This window comes from Scophthalmus maximus, chromosome 16, assembly GCF_022379125.1.
Source record: "Scophthalmus maximus strain ysfricsl-2021 chromosome 16, ASM2237912v1, whole genome shotgun sequence".
Lineage (NCBI taxonomy): Eukaryota > Metazoa > Chordata > Actinopteri > Pleuronectiformes > Scophthalmidae > Scophthalmus > Scophthalmus maximus.
The window spans coordinates 15,103,162-15,126,959 of NC_061530.1; the positions used below are offsets into that span (position 1 = coordinate 15,103,162).

The 23,798-nt window shown below is 41.2% G+C and overlaps 1 protein-coding gene and 1 long non-coding RNA gene across 7 annotated transcripts in view; one reads left to right on the top strand and one right to left on the bottom strand.

The window, feature by feature from the left end:
* LOC118287914 overlaps nucleotides 1–23,798 on the top strand; it is a 56,726-nt gene that overhangs the window by 10,362 nt on the left and 22,566 nt on the right. For 4 of the 5 annotated variants that reach the window (XR_004785755.2, XR_004785754.2, XR_004785756.2 and 1 more), the window contains exons 2-5: nucleotides 2,904–3,060; nucleotides 9,025–12,083; nucleotides 12,291–12,442; nucleotides 21,769–21,909. This is a non-coding gene — a long non-coding RNA (uncharacterized LOC118287914). The remainder of the gene's footprint in view (nucleotides 1–2,903; nucleotides 3,061–9,024; nucleotides 12,084–12,290; nucleotides 12,443–21,768; nucleotides 21,910–23,798) is intronic. The other variant, XR_004785759.2, reaches the window with a different exon arrangement.
* The window catches only part of pax2b (paired box 2b), a 31,010-nt gene continuing 24,486 nt past the window's right edge, over nucleotides 17,275–23,798 (bottom strand). The window contains exons 8-10 of one of the 2 annotated variants that reach the window (XM_047327826.1): nucleotides 21,835–21,936; nucleotides 19,725–19,811; nucleotides 17,275–19,057 (exon numbers count right to left, since the gene is read on the bottom strand). In XM_047327826.1, the coding sequence (XP_047183782.1) occupies nucleotides 18,936–19,057; nucleotides 19,725–19,811; nucleotides 21,835–21,936 (311 nt within the window). In that variant the 3' untranslated portion in view covers nucleotides 17,275–18,935. Of the gene's footprint in view, nucleotides 19,077–19,724; nucleotides 19,812–21,834; nucleotides 21,937–23,798 lie in introns of both variants that reach the window. The other variant, XM_035613553.2, reaches the window with a different exon arrangement.

Below are 23,798 nucleotides of genomic sequence, written 5' to 3' on the forward strand. Positions count from 1 at the left end.
CAGCACTTAAACCTGATAATCTTTGCTTCCCCAAAGTCCGGTACACTGGAGCACTGAGCCACTACAAGGAAAATCATATCACTGTCCTGGCTGCACTGTAACTGTCAGGTGTTTAGTTACTGCTGTGATTGTATCTGTGTTTGGAGCTGCGGGGTTGAAGGTGCCTCTGTGCCACTGCCATAATCAGATCTCTTTATAGGAGCCTGATTGGTCGAACATCATGTTATTCTGACAACCCTCACTTCCAATCAATTTATGCCACAAATTCGTAACTCGTATTCACTCAAGCATCGCCTGTGGCCTTGTTCCTCCGTTCCCTTTTTCCCCCCTGGTCTCTTTCTCTTTCAGTTCAATAAGCAGCAGTCAGCAGGACCAAATATTTGTCATCGCCGCTCTGTTCACATCCTCCCAAAACTCCACCCAAATTAGACTCTTTTCTAAAGATGTGAGCAAAAAAACAAACAAATTCACGGTTTGTTTTTTTCATCTAATTTGCACTCAGTGATATTTGCACTGTACTTATGAGCCTCATAAACAAAATGGATCATAGACTCTGAACACTCCACACAGCGCCACTGCATTCACTGTGAATATGATCCACCGCATTAAGGCGATGTCTCTTTGTTTCACGGCCCTTTTCTAGTAAATCACCTGCTGCCTCTGCAAGACGCTGTCATTTGAAATTCTAGCAGCGGGTCTCGTCTGAGCGCGGTGACGACCACGGGCAGGCCTCATGTCTGCGTGTGGAGCAGAAGGAAATTAGCCGCACCTGAATGACAAGGCAAAGGCTCCCACCCCCAGAGGGACTGTGATCTACACACAAACTCCCTTTTAATAGACTTACACCTCATTTGGCCTCTAAAGCTTGTTGAAGGGTCCCAGAGGACGGGGAGGGAGAGGCGGGCCCCTCAGAGGTCAGCCCCGCCGCTCGCTGTAAACCAGCTGCAGTGAAAGGCAGAGCTTGATTAGATGGCCATTCACACCCAGAAGGGGACTGCCGTGGAGGGACAATGCCACATTTTCCCTTGCAAAACAACAGGGACATTTTGTCTGGCCTGTCGTGAGCAATATCTGTTAGCTTGCGAGGGGCCGTTTGGAAAAACTCTGCAGCGACGGAGTGATACTGCACGTGAAAGACGACTTACAATCAGCGTTTTTAAAACACAGATCAGGAGAGGCAGCTCGACTTACTTCTCTGTTTAGTTTAATAATGGTTAAACTCATTTTAGATATTGTAGAATATCATTTGGTGCCATAGATAACATAAAAAACCTTAAGGTTAACGTTGACCCTGATGGTACAGTCTGCTTCTATGAGTTATTGGTTGCAGTTGTAATGCAGACACAAAATATATTTTAGCAAACACACTTGTTTTGCCAGAAGTTTACTCATAATACATCTTCTCTACATTCTACCTCCATTTTCACTGCCTCTCATACTCTGACATAACAATACAATAACTAAAGGACCCGACACTGAACACTTTCATAATACCATGTTCCCTGTCTGACCAAAGGCTTGTAGCTTCACACTTAATATGAATTCATTTTTGCTCATTTGAGCATCACGAGCTCTCAGCTGCCCGTGATTGGAGAGATAAACCCTGTGACCTGGACAATGGCAGAGAATAATAAGTAAGGTGAGAGCCATTTTTTTTTACAGAGAAGGGTGCATGTTTTAAATATCAGTACAAGGTGTTTGTTAGGCTTTTATTTTGACATTCCGCATTTATATTGTAGAGCTGTCCCACTGCACAAGCTGCCCGTAAAAAGGTTTGAATTACTTGTCGTGAGTAAAGTTTCAAATCATCAACTAGAAAATATACTTTTCATATTTCACAGCTCCTCGCGGTGTTACTTCTGACAGTTTGTCTTCTTGGCTTACTAAACAATAGGCCCCCACCACTGTCTTGTCTTTGTGTTTGTGTGCCTCGCTCGATGATCTCACTGCGTGTTTTCTATTTTTTTTATTCCACTTCATTCAATGACATCCAAAAACATTGATGGTTAATTATTTCTGAGGAGGCATTTTGCATAGCTCCTGTATCCCCGGGTTAATTCAGAGGCATTCCCTTATCTTCCCTGGGGTATAGAGTTTGCATTTTAAGTGAGGCACAGCACAGACACTCAGCAGCATCTTAACTTCCAAAGCTGAAGTGTGGCTGGGGTTAAGTGGTCCCTATGCTCACAGCACCTATCTCAGCCCAAACATGACAGCTGGGGACTTGACTGTTGCTATGGAAATCACCCTCCTCCCCCCTCCCGGGGTGCATGAAAATGCCCCAGACTGCAGACTGCTCATTTGAGACCATACAAGTCCTCCTCCTTCTCCCCGTGTTAACAAGTCAACTTTTCTGTTGTTCTGCCCTGTTTCAAACGGGGTTTATTGCAAATGGAAAATGGCTTGGGGTGCACTCGGGTGCTTAACGGTGCTCAGCTCGGCTTTGCAGCTGGAAAATTTCCTAGAATGGGCTCCTATAAGCTGTCCAGAGATGAAGACTGATAAATTGTTTGCTTCACAGTCTTCCCCTCATTGCTAAATGACCACAAAGGGAATACAAAGCAGATACTTGTATATCAATAGACAAAAGGAATTCTACAGATTATGAATGTGATGAACATATTATAATACTTTTACTTCTTAAGATTTTAATTGTATTTAAACAGTCGTTGAACGTATCTACATTCTGTCACTGCCTCTCCATATACCATTTTGCATTTTAATTGTCTGGATTTATCCAAAAATGTCTATTTTTTGTACATAACTTAATACGTTTTGACATTTTTTAAACCTATATACAGTACATGCATCAATGTTCAGTATCTATACACATATATAGTATATACATGTACCCACACTGATGTACAATTCTGTAATCATGTGTATCCATTTTATCGAAACAGATCATAACCAACTTCCACGTTCGGTGCTCTGGAGATGCATTGGCCTGTCATCCCCATGCAAAGTGCACTGGATTGTATAACAATCAAAAAAAGAAACTTAAACATGGGCCAGTGACAATCACACTGACGTCACCTCAAGTGTCAGAAACCTTATTTGGTAAGTTACTGCCTTCACACCTCTCCTTCTGTAAATATGAGAAGTTGAATAATACAGCAAATCGACTGAATAACTGACCGACCAATCAAGCAATCATTCAGAAATTGTGTGTGCAACATTTTTTTACACAAACACAATGTAATAAAAAATAGAAATGATACAAAACTAGAAGGCCTTTCTACCGACAAGACTCACGCACTATCTCACCGTGTTAAAGAAAAGATTCCTGGATCTGCCCATTTATGGGTTAATGGGTTCTTCCCTGGGTCATGCCCCACCCCTCCACAAAATGTCATGGAAATCGGTTCAGTAGTTTTTGAGTAATCCTGCTGACAGACAGACAGACAGACAGACTGACGGCAATGAAAACATTACCTCCTTGGCGGAGGTAAAAATTGCAAAGAGGAAACACCAGAGTTCGGATAAGACATGAGATGTATTGAAGTGAATAAAAACCAGAAATGAAAAGCAAGGTATTAAAAGGAAAGCCATATGTGAAGGCTTTAAATTTCCAATAAGTTTAGACTTTTTCTAATTGTTATTCTGTCACGATAATCCTTTCATTACTCCTCTTAAAATCAAGAGTAAGCCTTCGACCACAAGTCATGACAAAGTGTTAGGAATCCATCTTAAAGCTGTCAGTTTAAAGCTTGAACACTCAAACTTGTGGTATAAACAATGTTTATTCCCAGAGAAGCTCCCTGCAAAAAAACCCCCAAAGTGCTGGAGGAGCTTCATAGCATCACCACTATAAATAATTATCTACTATATATTTCATCACTCCCACGCCTTTCCTGTCTCGATCAATCGTGAGCCGAGGAGCTCCGCATGCTGCTGTAAAATGACTGGAAGCTGATGGATACAGTCCCCAGCAGAACACGTGTCTTGTATCCATTGGCGCCTTTAGCACCACATTTCATCTGAATGTAGTCCTTGACAACGGGAGGCTCCTCACTCAGCTGTGTAGGATCCATACACTTAAATTATGTGTATATAGTATATATAGGTTGTTTCTTGGTGTTTTTAAGTTAAAGAAATGTGATCATCTTGGATAATATGTTTGGATTTGAGCAGCCACAGAAGAAGAACACTTAATGTCAGTTCATGTTTTAGGATCTGAGTCGATTTTAAAGATTAACAATAATTAGTTTCAGACTGATAGTAACACGCTTTAAAGTTGCGAAAGTTGAATCGGTGTTGGCTTCGAGGATGCAGGTGGGAGCTGGTCCAATCCCGTGCCAACGCTTCTCCACTCAGCTCCTTTCTCCAGGGCAAAGCTGTGCCCTGCTGAGAGCACACTTGAGTGGTCCGTGCAAAGGCCGAGATCCCGGCAGCCCTAACCCCCCTGCCGACATCTCATCCGTCTTGCAGTGTGTTGGCACTGTGAAGGGTAAACTGGGCTGATCAGTGGGACAGGCGGGGAGGGCACAGGAGAGCAGCCTTCCCACAGGAGCCCCCGGACCAGCACGCTCAGATTAGAGGAAATTTGTTCCACAATATTGTGGCCTCCTGCTTCCCAAGGCTGGGCCCGCACAGAAGGCAGAGGCAGAGATTTGGGCGGTGGCCAAGCCTTTTCGTTGGGCTCCTTGTTCGCACCACATGTGCCGAGCTCGACTCCCCACTGATCCTTCGAGCTTTATAGCCTCCCTGCCTGATGGAACAAATGCTACATCGCAGAAAATAAACTTATCTCATTTGGATGACAACACATTCCCCCAGGTTATAATGTTGCACCATTTTGAAGAGGCAGACAGGGTCAATTGTACATTTCCAGCTAAACCAGGGAGTCTTTTGCTGTGAAAATGCCTGTCTCGCCACATGCCTGACAGAGAATTTGGAACAGTTTGCCTTATTGCCTCCCTTGGTGTTCAGTGTAAAGTCGTTCCCTTGTGTGGTGCTAACATATGTATTTCTTATATGTACAGATATTTCACAAACATATCTTTTTGTGAAGAACGGAAGAGGGGAATTTAAAAAAAATAATAATTTGTGTTTCAATCCATTACATCAGCCAGTGTTTTTTTTCCTTCTTCTTGTCTTTTGGAGGATGCATGACATGATTGATGACCTTAGCAGATTATCCCCAATACAAAAGCCATCATTGAACAGCAGGGCTGCCATTGTGTGTGGGATGTCTCCCATTGATTTAAGTAGTATATTTTCATGATCTATAAAGAGACCAGCTGGAGAGAAAATTGTTTGCTCTCAAACATTTAGTGTCTATAAGCCATCACATCCATGATTAGAAAATGATTATCACTCTCTGAACTCCTTTTTGTTGTTTTTCCTGGGACAACAGTAACGTTATTTACCAAAGACAATTGGTTGTAGCGAAACAAATTACGTTAAAATGTTAGTTAAGTTAAATTTAAAAAGGAAAAAAACTAGTTTTCTGAAACCCGAGACTGGACTTTTTGTGTTATGACGCAGATGAGATAATAAAATAAGCACATGTAAATGTTTTTGACGACAAAAAAAACCTTTAAACCATAAAAAAACTGAGCTACCTTCAACCAAAAAATAGTCCCCATCCAAGCTGCTCACAGTGAAGTCATTCTACTATAAAAACAAAATCCCATCCTCCCTTTTTGCATGGCTTTGCCTGCGGAGTTAAGTGAGAAAATCTGTTTTTATTATTTCCTAATTTGGGCAGTCTAATCCTTTAAAGGGAGGTCGAGAACTGGAAGCATACTTCTCAAGATCCAGCCAACCCACAGAAGAGCAGCTGCTTGTCCAGGCTGTTCTTTGCATCCTTTCTTCTGGTCACTTCAGCCAGTCCTCCCATTCGTTCACAAACGACTCTCCAATAGACCTCTTCTGTCCACGGAGGACCTATTAACCACAGATTTGTTTTCATCTCTCTGACAAGCCAAGGGAGGAGTGTAGTCTCCACACAAAAGAGCCCCAAAAACAGCCATGGAAAAGAAAAATTTGAATAAAAAGACATGGAGATACCATTATATACAAATTAATTCTCACCGGAGCTGTTGCTGCCCTGTCTTTTGGCTAAGAATTGAAGTGTCTTAATTGCTTTATCGCCTGGCCTCGTGCTTCCCAGCAATCAGGTTGCCTCCATTTAATTCAAGTGCCACAAGATGGGAAGAGAGTGGCCTCTCCCCTGGCCCTGGAGCATAATAGACAGTGGAGAGTGAGGATACACCCTCCAAATTGGAAAACACTGGGCCACAGATTAACAGAAATGAACACCATTAGCCTGGCGATGAGGATATCATTTTCCCCCTCAGGTGTTTTGAAAGGCAGTCAGACTGTGGCTGAGGTGGCAACTCTGGATGATCAAATCTTTTCCTAGCTCACCCTTGCGAATATTCATGAGCCAGGGGATTTCAGACAATATTTAGTATCAATTAACACTTTTAATAAAAAATTGAAGGATAATCCTGATGCAAGAAAATATTAATTACATGGGGCAATGACATATGCACATATAGAAAAGAAGAAGAAAAATAATTTTCCTATTTTTAATTGTTGTCTTAATTAGCTCAGGCTACTTTTTTGGAGTTTCCAGCTGGTTTGTTGCTGAGGAGAATATTTAAATTGAAAGTCCAATTTTTAAATGTTTTAAATGTTGATAAAGAAAAGGGAACAGTTGTACATGTAGCTGGTAAAAAAGAATGAATTTTTTCCTCTTGAAAACTTGCGGGGCTTTATGCTTGCAAGAATAACAAAAAAATACTAAACTAAAATTGACTAATAAATGTAATTTGCAGTAATAATGTGTAGTAATGGCAGGTTGGGTTGTTAAAACTCTGGTACAGTATTCAGTGCAAACATTAACTATCTAACTAAACTAGCTGATTAGTCTCCACTTTAAGGCTGGAAGATTGCTAGTTTAGACTTTTTGAGTGGAGTACAAACTTTACCGTGTTATAACCCCTCACAGTTGTTGGAAGAATGGGTTAAATCACTGCTCTGTAACAGCTTATTATGTTAACACATTTTTTTTGTAGGATCTCTACAATAAAACCCCTAAGGTGTCAGTCAACTGCAGTCATGAGAAAGCTGAGATGTGGTTTTCACAATTATTTCAAGAAATGGTTTCATGTTGTTGAAGAGCACGATAGCTGCAAAATCAGCTGCCTTCAGTTCATGTTTCCTCATATAAAAAGAAGAAGGATAATTCATGTTTCCACGCTGCGATCCGATGTGTAGATGTTTTCTGATACTAACAAAGCCGACATCTGCAGACGTGAGACTGTTCACTGATCTTGATCAGTGAGGGCTGTTCTCGCACTCCTGTAGCACTTCAGATGGACGTGAGTGACAGGTGCATGAATAAAATCCCTCATTACAGAGAGCTTCGATATTATGCTTGGATGTGACAACTGATGAATAGCTTACATTGAGCGTTTCTCTTTGTTTCTTTCTTTGACTTGCAACGCGTTACAGATTTCTGGAACGTTGACAGGTTTTTGCGAGCGACTTGTCTTCATGTTTCTGTTGAGCCTGTTCAAGTCCACCCAACTCTTCCTCCACTTCCACTCAGGTTAATCAGGAGTAATTTAAAATCCAAAATTCCTGACAGTACATTTTCTGACGGTATTGCCTGTATGTTCTGCATGGCTGTTTGGATCAAAGACTGGTTATCTCTTCTATTGAGCTGTTCTAACCTCTGTCCACTCTCATTACATGAAGGCAGCGGTGAATTTCCTAAGCAATCAGGTCCAACGTTCCCGGGCAGGTATAGACTACGACACTTTAACAAGTTAAAATGCAAAGCCAAGGAGAACATTAAATCAGAGTGAATGAGACAGCCGATATCCAGAGTCATCAAGTTTCTAGAAAGGAGTGGAGACGCCCAGTGACATGTCTGTACATACAGCAGGGGAACTGATGCAGTGTATACTAGTATTGCATTTTACATCAACACCTATTATTTTATAAGACTTTTTAAGCCTCAAGACCACATTTCCAATTCCTCTTACTTGTCTTTGGTTGTTTTTTATTTTACACTTTGTCATGTCATATGAATAATGATAGTCCTCTTACAAGTAGAGGTGAAAATACTGTAGTGTATTGTTCTTATAGTACAGACGTTTTTTCATGTCTACAATCTCCTTTTTGTGCTCAAGCAAGTTGGATGGAACTTAACTTAATCCTTAAGATCCATCATATAAAAGCTGTTATAGATGTTAAATGTATTTACATTCACCGGTTCACTTGTAACCTGGTGCAGTAGTTTGCATCGTCATTGGCAGGGTCCACCATTTCCACGTTGGATGCTCATTTCTCTTCATCCTTCATGAACTTGCTAACTTTGTTCTTGGCAGAAATGTATGCGGTCCGCTCTCTTGTCATTAAAATACATATTACATTTAATTTTCATTGACATCCGCCATGTTGGTTTGTTTGCCCTTTGGCACATAAAGGCAGTATACATACATATGTATCGGTACAGCATCTAAATATATGTTGTAGGTCACTTTGTCTCGAAGAGGTTTCAACCAGAGAAGAATCCTGAGAGATTTATTGTCCCATGCTGTTCTTTTCAGTGGCTTCTTAACCCTGACAAATTTCAAAAAATCCTGACGGCAACACCGAGTGCTTGTAATTAGTTGACATGAACTCTTGTCGTGCCTGCAGCTCTGATTAAAGAATCAGCCGGCATCGTGAATCTGGGTTATGCCTGGTATTCTGGGTAAACTGGGGGGGGTTCCTTCTTTTGGGGTGGTGTGAGGTGCGAGGTGAGGGTAGATCTGAGAGTTTCGACGCTGAGACGCACCAGCTGTGTTTATAGATTCCCAGTGCACCTGCAGGGGTTACAGAGCAAGTGCACTGAGGGATTAAGCACTGGGGCACTGGGAGAAGTAGAACAAGGAACAACAGATTCATGTTAAGGAAGCATGTCAACACCTCCCTGGTGTCTGTACTTAAAGCTATTCATTGTTGGTTGCTACGTAGGTTTCAAACTAATCTGTGCTCTTTTTTTTTCTTTCCCTTCCTTAGCTGTTAATCAAATATGCCCAGCTGAGGAGGAAATGTGCCAAACTGTTCGCGGAGGAATTTGTGCAGACGGAAGAGGACGACAGTCAGATGGCGAACAGGGAGGATAAAAGCTGTTGCGCGTTTAAAATTTAGCGTCAATGGACACTTACATTTTGCTGGAGTGTGCTAGTTCTTGATTACAATGTTGACATTTTACTTGGAATTAACCTGATTAAAATTGAGCGCAAAAGCCCAGAGCTCAGCATTTCTCATGATCACAGGAGATGGATTAAGAAAGAAGGGTTTCAAATTGAATATACCTCTCCCTGCTCAGCCTGCTAATTGTACCATTTACCACTGCTTGAGTCACTGACCGGCGCCATTTAGTCAAACTAATGATGATGCACAGTCCACGCCATCCCACGATAATTAAAAAGAGCTCCATCTCTTTTCCCGCATTAGCTGTTTTTGTTTTCTTCCTTTTTTGTAAAATCAACACGTGCACGCAAACCCCCCCCCAAAAAAAACCCGAGCCGCAGTCGCATTAGTCCCTCACCTCACTTGTGTCACTGTTAACTGGGAAATGACTTTTTTCTTTTTCTTTGCTTTTTCCAGAATCCATCCTCCGTCACGTGTTATTGACTACGCAAAGTCAGGGGAGCCTGTTTATTGAGAACAAAATCTCTCACTCACCAGGACTTTCAATCATTTTTGGAGAATATTAGAGTCTGCATGTGTTTGCAATCTCATTGTTCTCATTGCTCTTATTCATTTTTCTGTGGTTGTACACTACACCTTACGTTTTCCTGTCAAGTGACCTCTTCGGTGGAGAAAACAATGAAGCGTTCAGTTATGCCACCAATAAAATTGGTCAGCATGGATCAACAAAGGAGATTGGCATCAGCATTCTGTCAACATTTTTTTCCCATCATGACTACAATTTTTCACTTTGTAGCCTACCACAACTAACCAAGCCATAACCATAAAGGTGACATACAGTATAATCATCATATAGATCATCAAAATTGGTTTCATAATGTTCATTTGTCATTTTGGACAAACAACCTTTTGGTTTTGGTTTAGTCGTACTCTGTCATACAGCAAAACAACATTCACATAACACACACCTCCAAATATTAACGCACATTTTTTTTTTTTTTTTGCATCGTTCACTTGCCTGGTTTATTTACACTTTGTGGTTGTTTTAAAAATCCAGCTGGGGAGAAGAAGAAAAAATGGCTTTGCTGTGCTGCTTTCCCTGTTCTGGCCTGATTGACTCCGATATCACCAGTGCCTCTAACATAAAATGCCCACGTGTCCCCGTAAAATACACAGCATTTGTTCTGAGGCAGAGTGGCACTGCGGAGTGGAGCACAGCTCCTCTCCGGCAGCACTGAGCCTGACCGAGCCAGGGAATAAGTAAATGAATAAATAGGCTGATGTTGAATTTTCCCCCCACTTGCCTCCACTGACACAAATAGGATCTACAGTAATTTATAATGCTGTTAGGGAGGCGGCTCTCTCTCTAACCGAGGTGTCTGTCACCTCTCGTGCAGGAAGCCTCTCAGTACCAGAGTGGAGGACCTGCAGCACCCTGACATCCTGCTTTGCTATTCCACGCACATGGCCCAAAGGCTAAGTGACATCAAGCCTCATTATTGTCATCACATGCCACATTTGTAACTGGTTAGCGAGCAAATTGTGATAAAATAGGCTGATGCCCCTTCTGAGCATCTCTGGCTGCCCAAGCTGGACTTTTCCATAATGTTGTGAACCACATTTGTGTGACAGAAAAAAAGAAGAAAAAAAAAAAAAGAGGATGAGAGGAGCTTTTACGGCACAATACAGGTTTTCTTCAATTTTTTAGTGTTGTGTAACAGAATATTTTTTTTATCAGTAATTGTTATGTGTCCTGATATCACTCCGGAACTAGTGAGCTGTTATCAACCAACAATGACAACAAAATGATATTTGAGTTCTGTTTGGACCGAGGCTGAACGGTCTGTGGTGTAAACCCTGCGCTACCATTCTTATGCCGAGCGCTTCTAAGCGCTCTATGTTGTTTTTTCCGGTGAAACGAGATCATAGACTAGGTTCCTCAGCGGCGCAGTACTTTTCTTTTTAAATCCATGTGCGGAAATAATGAGGAAGGAAAGCTCTTGTTTGCGTCAACCTCAAATTGGCAAAATGAAAATCTGTCTTTAAATAAAGGGAAAGACCCCCAATGGCGTGCGAGGGCTACAGTTTCTGTCACATATATTCCTTGGAGGTTTCATGTGACAAAACACAGAAAGTGGCTTTGTCCCTCCTCTTGTCACGTTACACCCCTTACCCATAGGTTTTTTTTTTTTCCCTTCCTGTTGTCTGGCTGTCTGTGCTGTCAGCCCATAGCCTGGCACCTGCTCTCATGTTCCTAATTAGTCCCATTTAATTAATTATATACTGCAGCACTTCTTCTTATTTCTGGCTTCCTCTGGATTCCGTCGCCTTTGTTTCAAACTTGCAGAGAAGAGCAGCTCTCCGTTGGCCGCTGGTTACTCGGTTCAGGGTCGAGACGGTGTTGCGATGTGTGTGTGTGTGTGTGTGGATTGAACACACTCATTGTACCACGGATATCGGACGGCATTTAACATTCCTCCGTTCAGTTTTTCTCTGCGTTTCCCTGTTTCATAAAAGTTCTTTTGCGATGCTGGCAGGAGCAGGTGACGTCGCCGTTTTTGCTGCAGGTTGTTGTGTAATCCTGGTAAGGAATACCTGATGGCATAAGCAGCTTCCCAGCTGCTGCTCCATCCTCTTGTTACACTAGGATGCATAATATGTGCTGAAGAAAAGGTTCCATCAAATATTTACCACCTGATCAACGCAACACAAAGGGGGAAAGATCAAACCTTTGACTGAATGGGTCAACCCCCGGTCTCATCGAGTTTCCAGCAGGGAAAAAACAGACTCTAGGAAGACGCACGTTGCGCTGTTACATTGTGTAGAAAATAAATAAAAGTTTTGGGATTTTTCTTGTCTCCTTTCTTTTTAAGAATTAACCCTTGACATTTAGAGAAGAAGGGATACTCAACAATTGTCCGGTCAGTCATTCGTTCATTCATTCATTTCTCTTATTCCATGCAGTATCTTTTATACAGAGACTTTAATGCAACAGTACAGGTTCAAGTTAACAGATCATGATGATTAATTGAAGTTAAAAATAAAGAATATCATAATCAAGAAAATGTGCGTGTCCCTGTACCTTGACCCTATTTTCTTAGGTGAAATGTCTGTTTATTTGTCCGCAGGATTATGCAAAAAATACCATACCGATTTGCATCAAACTTGGTGGAGGGACGGGACGTGTGCCGGTGGAAAAAAAACAGTACATTTCGGATGGAGGTCAAGAGTTTGCAGGATAAATTTAATGGGACGTGAGAGGATCACCCATATTGAAAAAGTAAGGTTTCCAATCTTTTCTTTTAAATTGTGAAATGCTGAACACTTACCCTTCAGGTGTCTCACGAATTAGTTTCATGCGAGGAGGTTTTGCTTTGTATTCAGCGGTCAAAGCAAAGTTAGGGCGGAAAGAAAAGCGAGCCACTTAATTTGATGCGTTGATCTTTTTCTACAGAGGTGTATGTTCGTTTAGGCGTGTTCATGTTTGTGTTTGTAACGGGACGTGAGAGCGACCTGACTCACCGGAGCCCCCCGCACTTCTCACAGCTGATCCGCTGACGCAACACAAGGCCACATATGGTTTCCTCAATGACAAGTCAAGTGTTTACATTTTTCACAGAGGGTCCCACTTTTTAAAAAATTTTTAATGTGTGAAAAATATTTATTTTCTGTGAATCATTACATTTTCCCCTGCTTTGATGGGGGTTTGTTTCTAAAGGACCTGTTTATGGAGGGGGAATGACAAGAAGTCGAGTTGACAGGCCTGGAGTGAGACAGTTAAATGCCCCTTGCTGCTCTGGATAATTAATAAATAAAGTACCAGGGGAGTCCTGTCATGGCTTCCTCTATGACAGGGGCTGTCTCCAGTGCGCTAAAGCATTAAATGACCAATTCCTGTCAGGCTAACTTCCACTGCACTCCCTTGGCACCCTCTCTCTCTCTCTCTCTCTCTCTCTCCCCCCCTTCTTTCTCCCTTTCTCTCCCTCCCTCACACACACACACTGTCTCTCTTTCTTCTAAAGAGAGCTACTTTGCTCTCTTTGCTCCGAGTTTTTCAGCGACTGATGGCTCTAGTTCATTTCTGCTGAATTAATTGGTCCCTGAATGAATTCTGTTGACAGGGCAATTCATCATGTGTTTGGCCTGACAGTGACTGGGGTGTTGGGAGTGTGGTGGTGGTGGTGGTGGTGGTGGGGTAGGCGAGGGTGAGGGGAGCTGCAGGGAGGGCTGGGGTTATAGGAGGGGGGAATGGATGGGGGTTGATGATTATGCCCTCTCCTCTACCCGCTTCTATTATTCCCTCTTCTGCTAACAGGAATAGTCTGCATCAAATTCTGCTGAATTTTTCCCCCCCTGTTGCAAACAAACATGCCCGGTTGACAGATCCAGCTGATTAGGGAGCTCCTCTGTCGACTTTGGAGGATATCCCCATTACTGGCCAGTCAGGTAGCAAGCCCCGTTAGCCCAGGACCACCGGTGCCTGTTATGTGGGACCTGACACGTCCACTAAGTGAGGTGCATTTCATTAGGCTTTAATTGCATCATGTATCACACAATAGCCATTAGGGTAATTATTTACTGGTGAAGGGTAAATGAGTTTTGGTGCCGGGCTGAGCCAGTCAGGCAGGCCGGTGGTATCCTTGCTTTGGCGAACGTGTGGTGCTCACCGACATGCTAACGGATGTAACGGCTGGTCATTTGCTTCATTTGGAAATGTGTTGTCATCCAAAACGCTCTGCACCCACAGCAACCCCCCCCCCCCCCCCCCCCCCCCCCCCCCCGGGCCCCCTTTTTTTCTCTCCCCCTTTTTCTCACACTTTCTTTCAGTGAAGCAGGGCACTTATTATGTCCAATCAATCAATGCTCACTCATTAGGAACCTCCCCTCAAGTATCCTCTGGATGGCCTCACACAGCAAGAGTCAAAAATTACCTCATAATTGCTGCTCAGGCATCATAACAAGCGAGGCTGCCCCACTGACACGGCCATACAAACAGGTCTTACACAGGAATTGATGGATACTGGAGAATCGTATTATATATTGCCAAATCCAATTAGATACAGCACATAAAGCAGCAGATCCATTCCCCCTTTTCATAACGGCCAAACTACTACTCGGATATGAAGACGTGAAGCGCATTTTCATATTTCCGCCGCCCCGCCCTCGTCTCGGAGTGTCAGCGCAAATGATAACATCCTGAGGATTTATTGTACATTTGACACACCAGTAACCAAATTATAATTCAGTTGCTGCGGCATATTCATAGAACCACGGTACAAATCGCACAGCAAGTGTTCAGGCAGCACGTATTAGTGCGAAGCAGCTCGAATATGAAAGGTCAACAGTTAGATCTGACACTGTGGTTGGAAGTTATACATGAGGAGGTGCTCTGTTATAATAGCTGACATTTATGTGTTAGAGCTCCAACCTGTTTCTTCCTTTACAGAAAGAAGTCTACACATAAAGATAATTACTGCTTATCCATTGAGAAGTAATGACATTAATGTCACAGTTAGCTACAGATAAAAAAAGTAGAGTATAACCTTGTTTTTTCTCTCTCAAACGAATTAAGAATCATGCCTGCAGAGCAGCTCGTTTCATGTACGAAACGTAAATCAAGATTTCAGCACTCGCGCATTAACTTGATTACTCGACTAGTTTTTCATGAGAATAAAAGTCTCTTTACTCAGCCCTCTGCTGAGTTTATTTTTATTGTTTTCTTTTCAGATCAAATATGCATATTTAGTTAATCAGAGACGAGCAGTGTCACTGTTGGGCTTTTAGTGTTTTTTTGGTTGAGCAAAGACAGATGCTGATTAGAGCCAATCAGATCATCCCACTGCTCCTATGCAGTAAATAATATATATATATATTTATATTCTAGAGGATGCTGTTGTCATCTGGCATACTGCAGTCAATTTGAGCTTGATTGACAGATACACCCAGGTTCACAGTTTATTGGTTTCGGAGGAGAGAGACAGATATGCCAATTTAGACAGGAACGTGACACAAAAAAAAAGTTTCCATCTAAATTCTGCTTCTGGGAATTCTCAGCTGGGGAGAGTAAAGAGTCAAGCTCCTTTTTTCCTCCTTCCTCCTCTTCTTTTAACAAGGGCCCTGAATGACAAACATATACAACAGTTAGGGGCTGACAGAACATCAGCTTTTGATGCTTCACCGGGGAGCTATGAAATAAACAACAGGCAGAGAAATTGAATTACAAAGTAAAAAGGGGCTCTCTTTTTGTGGGCCCAGCAAGCACCAAAACCAGCGCAACTCAGTGTGTTTCGTAGGAGTGTATTTTCTCTTTTTACAATGTAGACATTTGGACGAAAATATTTGATAGAAAGATAGACATTGAATATTTGACCTACTGAACTTCATAATATTTTCATTTGATATCAGTTGATTGCTTTCACTGCAGGATCAGAGGGCTAAACTCACTTTTTTGCTATTAAAATCAGATTGAGAATAGTGTTCGGAGCAACAAATGGATATCTGAATTACTGGATTATACATTTCCATTGTGTCTGACATCATTTCAAATGTACATGCCGCTTTATCATGTGCTGCCGCAGCCCAAATCCTTTGCAAATCGCACAGCGCTAATCAGGACAGTGTCCACTTGTTGTAAATCAATAATGATATAACTAAGTCATTCAAAGCGGCGGTGGCAGTGGGATTACGGAGCGAAGAAAGAGTGAAAATAAGCTCTGAGAGGGATTTCATGCATAAGTCTCTCGCTGCAACTTAGCACAAATTGAATTCAGGCACACTGCTAGAAAAATTAATTCAGCTTTACAAAGCGAGGAGAGGTTAAACACTTTATGTGCTGCTCAGTGATCCAAATCAAGGAGAAAACATTCAGAGGCATTCTCACTGTAGCCGTTGTGTACCATGTGATCTTCACACTGGGAAAGTAAATACATTTATCTCAGGACAGTCCTATTAGGTGCCTGAATTCATCGTAGCATATTGTTCATTTAGGCTTGAAATAACAGTTATTAGTCATTTCATTCTAACAAATTTACACTGGACATGGTAACACTTAATTTTAACCCCTTTTTTTTAAATCATTTTTAAGAAGTATGTAAACACTATATTGTTTATAATACACAGTGTCCTAATATAACAAATATAAGGACATTTTACGGATTTATTAATGCATTTATCAACATGATAACTCACTATCAAGCATATTTTACTGGTTTATAAAAAGGTGACTAAGGATTGATAATGATAATATATTAGAAAGCTTTTATTTAATATGAATATAGAATAGAAAGTATGTAGTATATGTGACAGTAATTGTGTTTATTTACTCAATCTACACATCAACAAGGTATTTACACTGTTTATCTATAAATATTTCTATGGTTTAGACTCCTCAGAATGCTGTATTTGAGCTATGATATTATAGATTGTTTTATCAAATTATTATTACAGATGGATTTTAGTACAAAAAGAAATTTTGATGTTATGGTTTTTCAGAGTGAATCCAATTTTGGCTACTTCATATACTGTCGGAGAGTTGAATCTATAACGACGATGCATCATATTTTATTAACAGAACTTTTGTATTCATGTTAAATTATTTACCTGCAAAGTAATCGTTAAAAATAAATAAATGTAACAGAGTAAATAAAGATGCGGTAAGGTAGAAGTATAAAGTAGTAGAAAATGCTATAAAACTCCAAATAGACGAATAGTAAATGCAATTTGCCACTTTTCACCACTTGTGTTGAAAACAATCAATTAAATTTTTTTATGCTGAGGGTTAAAAAAAAGTGTAACCTTTTAATATCACTGTTTTGATCAATTAAAATCATGGCCATGACAGTCTAAAACTAAGTGTAAAAGCAGCAAATGTTCACCTTTGAGAGGCTGAAAACAGAATTTTGTTACTCTTTTCTTAATAAATCACTATAATAAATAACCAGTAATAAGAATTGCTGTCACTTAATCTTCTGTCAATCAACGAATGAATTCAGCTCTACTCCACTGAGTTAGGAACACCATCCAGGCCCCTTTTGCGTAAAAGATTTCAGACACTTTTATTATTGTACAAGTGAGACCAGTGTAATGAAAGTGATGATACCCATGAACATGAAAGACATTTTTTCTTACTGTATTTACAGAGAAGTGTCTTCACATCACACACAAAAAACCTTCTACAAAATGAACAATTTGTAAATAACATAACAATTAAATAAACTCCACCTACCTTTAGGTTTACAGCTGAATATGCATATGATGACCATCTCTGCACTGCATAGAATTTATACATATACTCTCCTCATGAACAAAGTGGGTTTTTCCTAATAATAATAATAATAACAATAATACTGCTCTCATGATGCATATTGGCGGCCTGTAAATAAACATTAACAAGAACTAAGTCTTTGGCAAATGCAAATACATTCACTTGACAGATGAAGAAACCATCATTCCAGCTTGATTCAAGGAAATGACTTGGCCTGAAACATGTGAGTGAGCTTAAGACGGGAGGGAACATGTTTAAGGCATTGAGCTGAAATCGTCGCCCTGCTTTGTGACATTACTGGAGTCGTCAGAATCGTCCTATCAGAGTGAATCTGGATGCTTCTGGCACCAAACTAGACAAATGATGATACAGGTGTGACTTGTGATGGCTGTTATATCCTTTTCTGTGGTTGAATGCCAAAGACTTAATCAACTTAAATAAAAAAATGTATGCTGTGAGAACATAGTATAGTGCACGTCAAGGCAGTGACATAATGGGTTTTGAAGACTGAGGGGGGGGGGAAGGAAAACTATGAAGCTGTAAGTGCCTATTCAGAATGAGACTTATTCGACTTACAGTCATGTTCATGAAATAAAGCAAATATGCATCATCATTTTTCTGCATAATAACGCTCCAGTGTTGCAAACCTCCAAAAATAGTGCAAAATTAACAAAAAACACAGAAAGGTTTTGTCTGGTGACCTCTTGTATCCTGACAAATAAGAAATAGTCAAACACTAGCCAAGCAGTCTGCAGTTAAGTCGTTACGAATTATAAAAAATGAAATTAAAAAATTATTTTAAGAATATATTTACTAGTTTCTTGAAATCTTGCAAATAGTGGGCCATGGTGATATACTGTCATGGCCTCCTCTATTTTCGAACTGATGTTTCTTTATTTTGTTCATTTTCATTTTTACATCTTGATTGTGTATCACAGAGAACATGTCCTAATCTTCTCATGGCATCAAAAGGGATCGATTTCATCATGCTGGATGTTTGCTCGGTGACTGTTCAGATGGATAAAAAACACGTTGGCCCGCCACAGTCTGCATGTACTGCTGCTAATCTCCTCCGATCTCACTGCGCTGCCATTTGAATCGAGTGGTAGATGAATGGGAAAAGAAGGAAAGGCTGCTGCTACATTTTATGCTCTGGACAGCGTCCCTGTTGAGAGCCGTCAAGAAAAGGAATGTACAGTATTGATCCATGACGGGATGAAACTGTGACAGTTTTACAGGGGGGAAATAAATTCAGGATATTTTTGTTTACAGTGTTTTTCTTTTTTTTTTTCTTCATTTCTTTAAACCACTGCAATTAGCCACAAATGTCACCGTGTGTAGTGTCTTTAAATGTCTCTGGTGATGTCTTTTTTGGCTTAGAGTGTCCAAAAAAAGCTGCAAGGAGAGAGGAGAGAAGTCGTCTGGAATCCCAAAAACCGTTAAGTTTCTCTTTGTGTGAGCCGGGGAACATTTTATGCGCAGTTGCTCAGTGTCCAGTGGACCATGCCGCTCACACGGGGGCAACGTGGAGGCTGAGGCCATGGTCCTGCAGGTTGATTTGGTTTCCATGGTAACTAGTGACGGTCATAGGCAGTGGCAGCAGTGGGAGGGGCGGAGCCTCTCGATGCGGCACTATAATAATAAGGGGAACCTGAAAGTTAACAGAAGAACGAACTGTTTGAAACAACAATGACTTGCGACATACATGATTCATCAGCCAATTTACTAAATTCATCAACATAATTGTTACTAGTACCAGAACAGTTCAGTTGATCTTTCATGTAACATATAAAACTAATTAGCTTATGGAATTTTATTGAGCATTTGCTAAGATCTCTTGCCCCTTAGTTGCTCTTACTTCTCAATCTATCCAGCTTTCTGTTTACAATGATGTTGGTGGTCGGTTAAGACACAACATTTTAGTAGGCTATATTATTTAAACAATAGATCTGATATTTCAGATGGACACTGATTTGGACACGGCGACTAGTGTTAGTACTAATAGCATCCAGCTTCCACACAGTAGCTAACACTATGCTAGAAACTATAGCTAGTTAAGATAGTTATTCCATGAATTGAAATATTATTTACTTCCTAGCTTTTGCTTAGCACCAAACACTAAGCTAATGTCTCATTTTAAATGTTAGGGTCGTTTCGGCGTGCAGAGAAATCAAACGCTTGCTCGAAATCCTGAGCCCACTTATGGTTGCTGGGACTACAATTGGACAAGTGTCCAGGGGAGAGGTTTAGAAGAACGTCCCATTAATCGATCTCATCCTGTTCTCTGCACTCCACTCACTTAGTAACGCTGGGTTGCTGAATCGCCAGGCTTCGTTGTAGGTTGTATACTGTGGATGACTGTAGGGGTTCCCCGAAAACTCGCTCCCTGCAAAACAAAACAACAAATCAATTAGCATTTCAATGCGTCAAACCATTACCCCTTCACATGCAGCCATTTCTCCTCATTCAAAACAGGATGCAATTTGAGTGGGGGAAATGATAGTCATCGGTGTGCGACCAGTCAAGCAAGTAATTTATTTCTTTTTCATTTCACTTAAGTTATGCAACACTGAACAATACAGGATGTGACACTGAAGGCGGCTTTCCCTGTCCCATTTATGGATATCTACCCATTCTTCTTCCTCCAGTATATTCCAAACTGGCCTAATAAATACAGAGTGGTAATAAACAGTTTCATGCATACATTTTTGATATGCTGCAATAAATCCTGCAGCCTTTCTTGGAGGAATTTTAACATCTCCAATGTGAAACCCCTCCAGTCTGAGCTTAGGTGTTTCTTGCAACAGAATTTCATTGCAGGGGAAGTAACTTGGATCTTGTCAGTGAGCACTGCTGTTGGTTCAACACGTTTCTTTCTTTTTACGAGACAATAAAGGCAGGATTTTATATGAAGCTGGTGAGAAATGGCTTTGCTTTAACAATGTTTTGCGCCTGTCACTAAATCTTAGAGGTTGTGTATGGGATGAATGGGTGGTAACACAAAACCACAAGCCATGGGATTAAGGCCCTGATCTTCTGCTTTGTGCCACATCAGAGCAAATGGAAAGTAAAAGTGTGTTTGACTTGACGCTTTTTCGCCCACATGATTTAACAGTTCTATTAGTCAGAATCCAAAATTTTAAAAAATAAAGCCAAACTGCACTGCCACCAGGGTCCTCCCACCTCTCCCTTTGTCAAATGTAAAGCCTCTGCATGTTCAAAACAGTTTTCAGAACAGAGGCATAAAGATGAAAGCGCTTAAGAACTGCCCCTGTTAAAAATAATCCCTAAAAAAATAAATGTCTTGTTTATTGTCCCATTACCTAATTTTTGGGTTCCTGTGAAGCATCTTTGCAAGTTTTTTTTTATCCTGTGTGTGTGTGTGTGTGTGTGTGTGTGTGTGTGTGTGTGTGTGTGTGTGTGTGTGTGTGTGTGTGTGTGTGTGTGTGTGTGTGTGTGTGTGTGTGTGTGTGTGTGTGTGTGTGTGTGTGTGTGTGTGTGTGTGTGTGTGTGTGTGTGTGTGTGTGTGTGTGTGTGTGTGTGTGTGTGTGTGTGTGTGTGTGTGTGTGTGTGAGAGAGAGAATAGGCCTACCTGCTAACAAACAGGCAAAAAAAATGTGACAGTAGATATGACCTTCCTGGCTGAGGAGATAACGGCATGTGTCATGGCAGCCATTTATGCAGGAGGAAAGGGGAACAGCCCGAGCCCGCGGTGGGTTGTGTAATTGGTAAATGATATGCTAACACAGCACACACTCCACTGGTTTCCCCATCCATGTGGTTTAATCACATCAAAACAAAATGTTGGCTGCGTTTTGCTGAAAATGTGTATGGTGATGCTGGAACTGAGGAAGCATACAAGCCCAGCACCAAAACCGCATCGCTGCCATGTTCCTGGCAGCGAAACACAAGTCTGACCTCCTGAGAGAGACAGCGATTTGAATATTTACCCTGGCTCCCATGCCTCTGCCTTTTGACCCTTAACTGTTTGCTGTGAACCTGAACTGCAGGTTAAGTAGAGGAGGGGAAAGCGATATGCTCTAGAGCGCAGCGGCTGGGGATGGCTGCTGGTGCTGTGTATCGATGGCCGATGAGAACTGCCATGCGGGGAGATAATGACCCAATAAGGCCAGGAGGAAAGTAGGAAGGCAGGGAGAGCGACTGTCCTCTGCCTTGTCTCTGATCACTTATTCAGCCTGTCTAATCCAATCATACACACAGAGCTAATATAGGGATGTGCGTGCCTCCAACTCTGCAGGTCAATATTCATCGGCCTCACTGTGTAATCCGGTGCTAAATTCTCCTCACTGTGCTTCTGTGTTTCTACACCTGTTCATTTTAAGGGGCAACGCCACCTGTTAAATGGCCCCTAATGATGATGCGGAGTAGTGACGTGGTCTTACACTCACCAGGAACCATTCCAGCGAGCGTGGAGGTTGGGTAGCTGCCCTGGCCTGTGGGGGGGACGTGAGGTGGATACCCAGGTAGGGTTGTGTTGGCCATATCCCGACCTGCACACACAAAACAAAGCAAACAAAAAAAAAAGTACACAATCAGTGCTACTGAGTTTTAATTTGAGATCTGGACCAACCTCTTCCTATCTTGTTATGAGCAACTGATCAAATTGTATCAAAATGTCCATGGTGAACTAACTGTCATTATTATTATTGTATGGGCTTTTTTTCTCCAAATTCAGAGCATGGTACATTATTCTCTCATTGTTTCTGACATGTAATATGAGCAACATTTAATATGGAGATGGAGCTGAATCTACCTGCTATATGAATTATTGGTTAGTTCAATTTATAATAACTTGCATTTTTTCAATGAAACGGAGTAGAGTTAAAAGTACAGTAACTCCAAACTGTACTTTGATACATCACTTGACCAAATATACTTAGTTAGACTATAGTCTGCTTTTAGTGTTCCGTTCCAAAATGTAAAGGAGCTCAAGCTGTAAACATACATTAACCTCACCATGCCAGATTTCACAGACAAAAACCTGCTGTTCACTGGGGACATCATGACTCATCGCCACCACCGCAAGTCAGTCAGCACAACAACTCTTTTCACTGTAGTGTAGAAACACTCGATCTGCCCGAGCCCAACGTTTCAAAGAGCACGGTGTCATTTAATGCTGCTACTTAATACCGCAGAGGCTCAGTCTGCCTCTCTCACAGGTGAACGAAAACAAGAAAGCAGCCATGGTGTTTTGCAGGAAGTAGAATTGAAGTAGACTGTTCAGACATTTAAAAACCTTTTACTGAATCCCATAAGGCTCCTCTCTTTTCTGCTGTGGCTGTAAAGGCCGAGTAATGCAGGCCCCTCTGCTGAGCGTCACCCGCTTGCAGATATTCAGCCCTGTAATTGGGAATGACAGTTGGGTCGTCCTAACTGGCCACAGGGACGTTTGAACTGAGCCACGTAACCCCAATCTGTAGGAGAGGCCCCAGCTACATTGTCAGCTGTGAGGGCCACTTGGACTCAAAGGGAGAATCAGCTCCCACTGGAGATTTAATGAGGAAAGGGTCGACAAAACGCATCATAACACCACAAGGCCGCAGATGTTCATGTTGTTGCATTGACAAATAATGTCCGGGGAAATAGAACAACTCTCAACAACCCAAAGAAATTCATTTACTATGAAGATCCAAAATAATTTCCACCATGTGAATTTGCAGCCTGGTGGAGTAGTGGAACTTTTGTTTGATGAGAAGTTTCAGCATCTGTGTAGACAAACATATTTAAGAAATTGTTTTTTGCATGAGATCGGGATGAATGTGAGTGCTTCTGAATTAAAAACAAATTTTCACTTATTTAACTACATTTTGTCTATAATAATAATAACAACAACACAAATATTATATATAATAATATATCATTTGGAATATTGTGTATTCTCTTTTCTAGAGTACAGCATTTGTCTGTTTATACGGCTCACTTTGCCAAGTCACTCTTGAAATAGACATTTTGATTTCTTTTACCTGATTAAACTAAGGGAAATACATAAACATGAAGTCATAGAATTTATACAGCTGTTAGTGATAACTACAACTAATTTCTGTAATGCTGTAATGTCCCTTGCAACATATTTTGCTTCAGCAGACGGCACCACACCTGGCATGTCTCCATTTAATGCATTTGTGACACCTTAAATGAATAATATTACATGATAGAACAAGTCATTTTGTATAGAAAATTTGCCCCAAAAAATGGTTTCATGCTTCATACCGAGAATGCATCTCTACTGCAACACTTCACCTCCCAAGTGCAAAAACACATTTATCTATGACAAACTAGATTTTGCTGCCAGCTATGAGAGAATAGAACAAAGGCTAATTTGGATAGTGACTATAAAAAAAATTGTTATTAA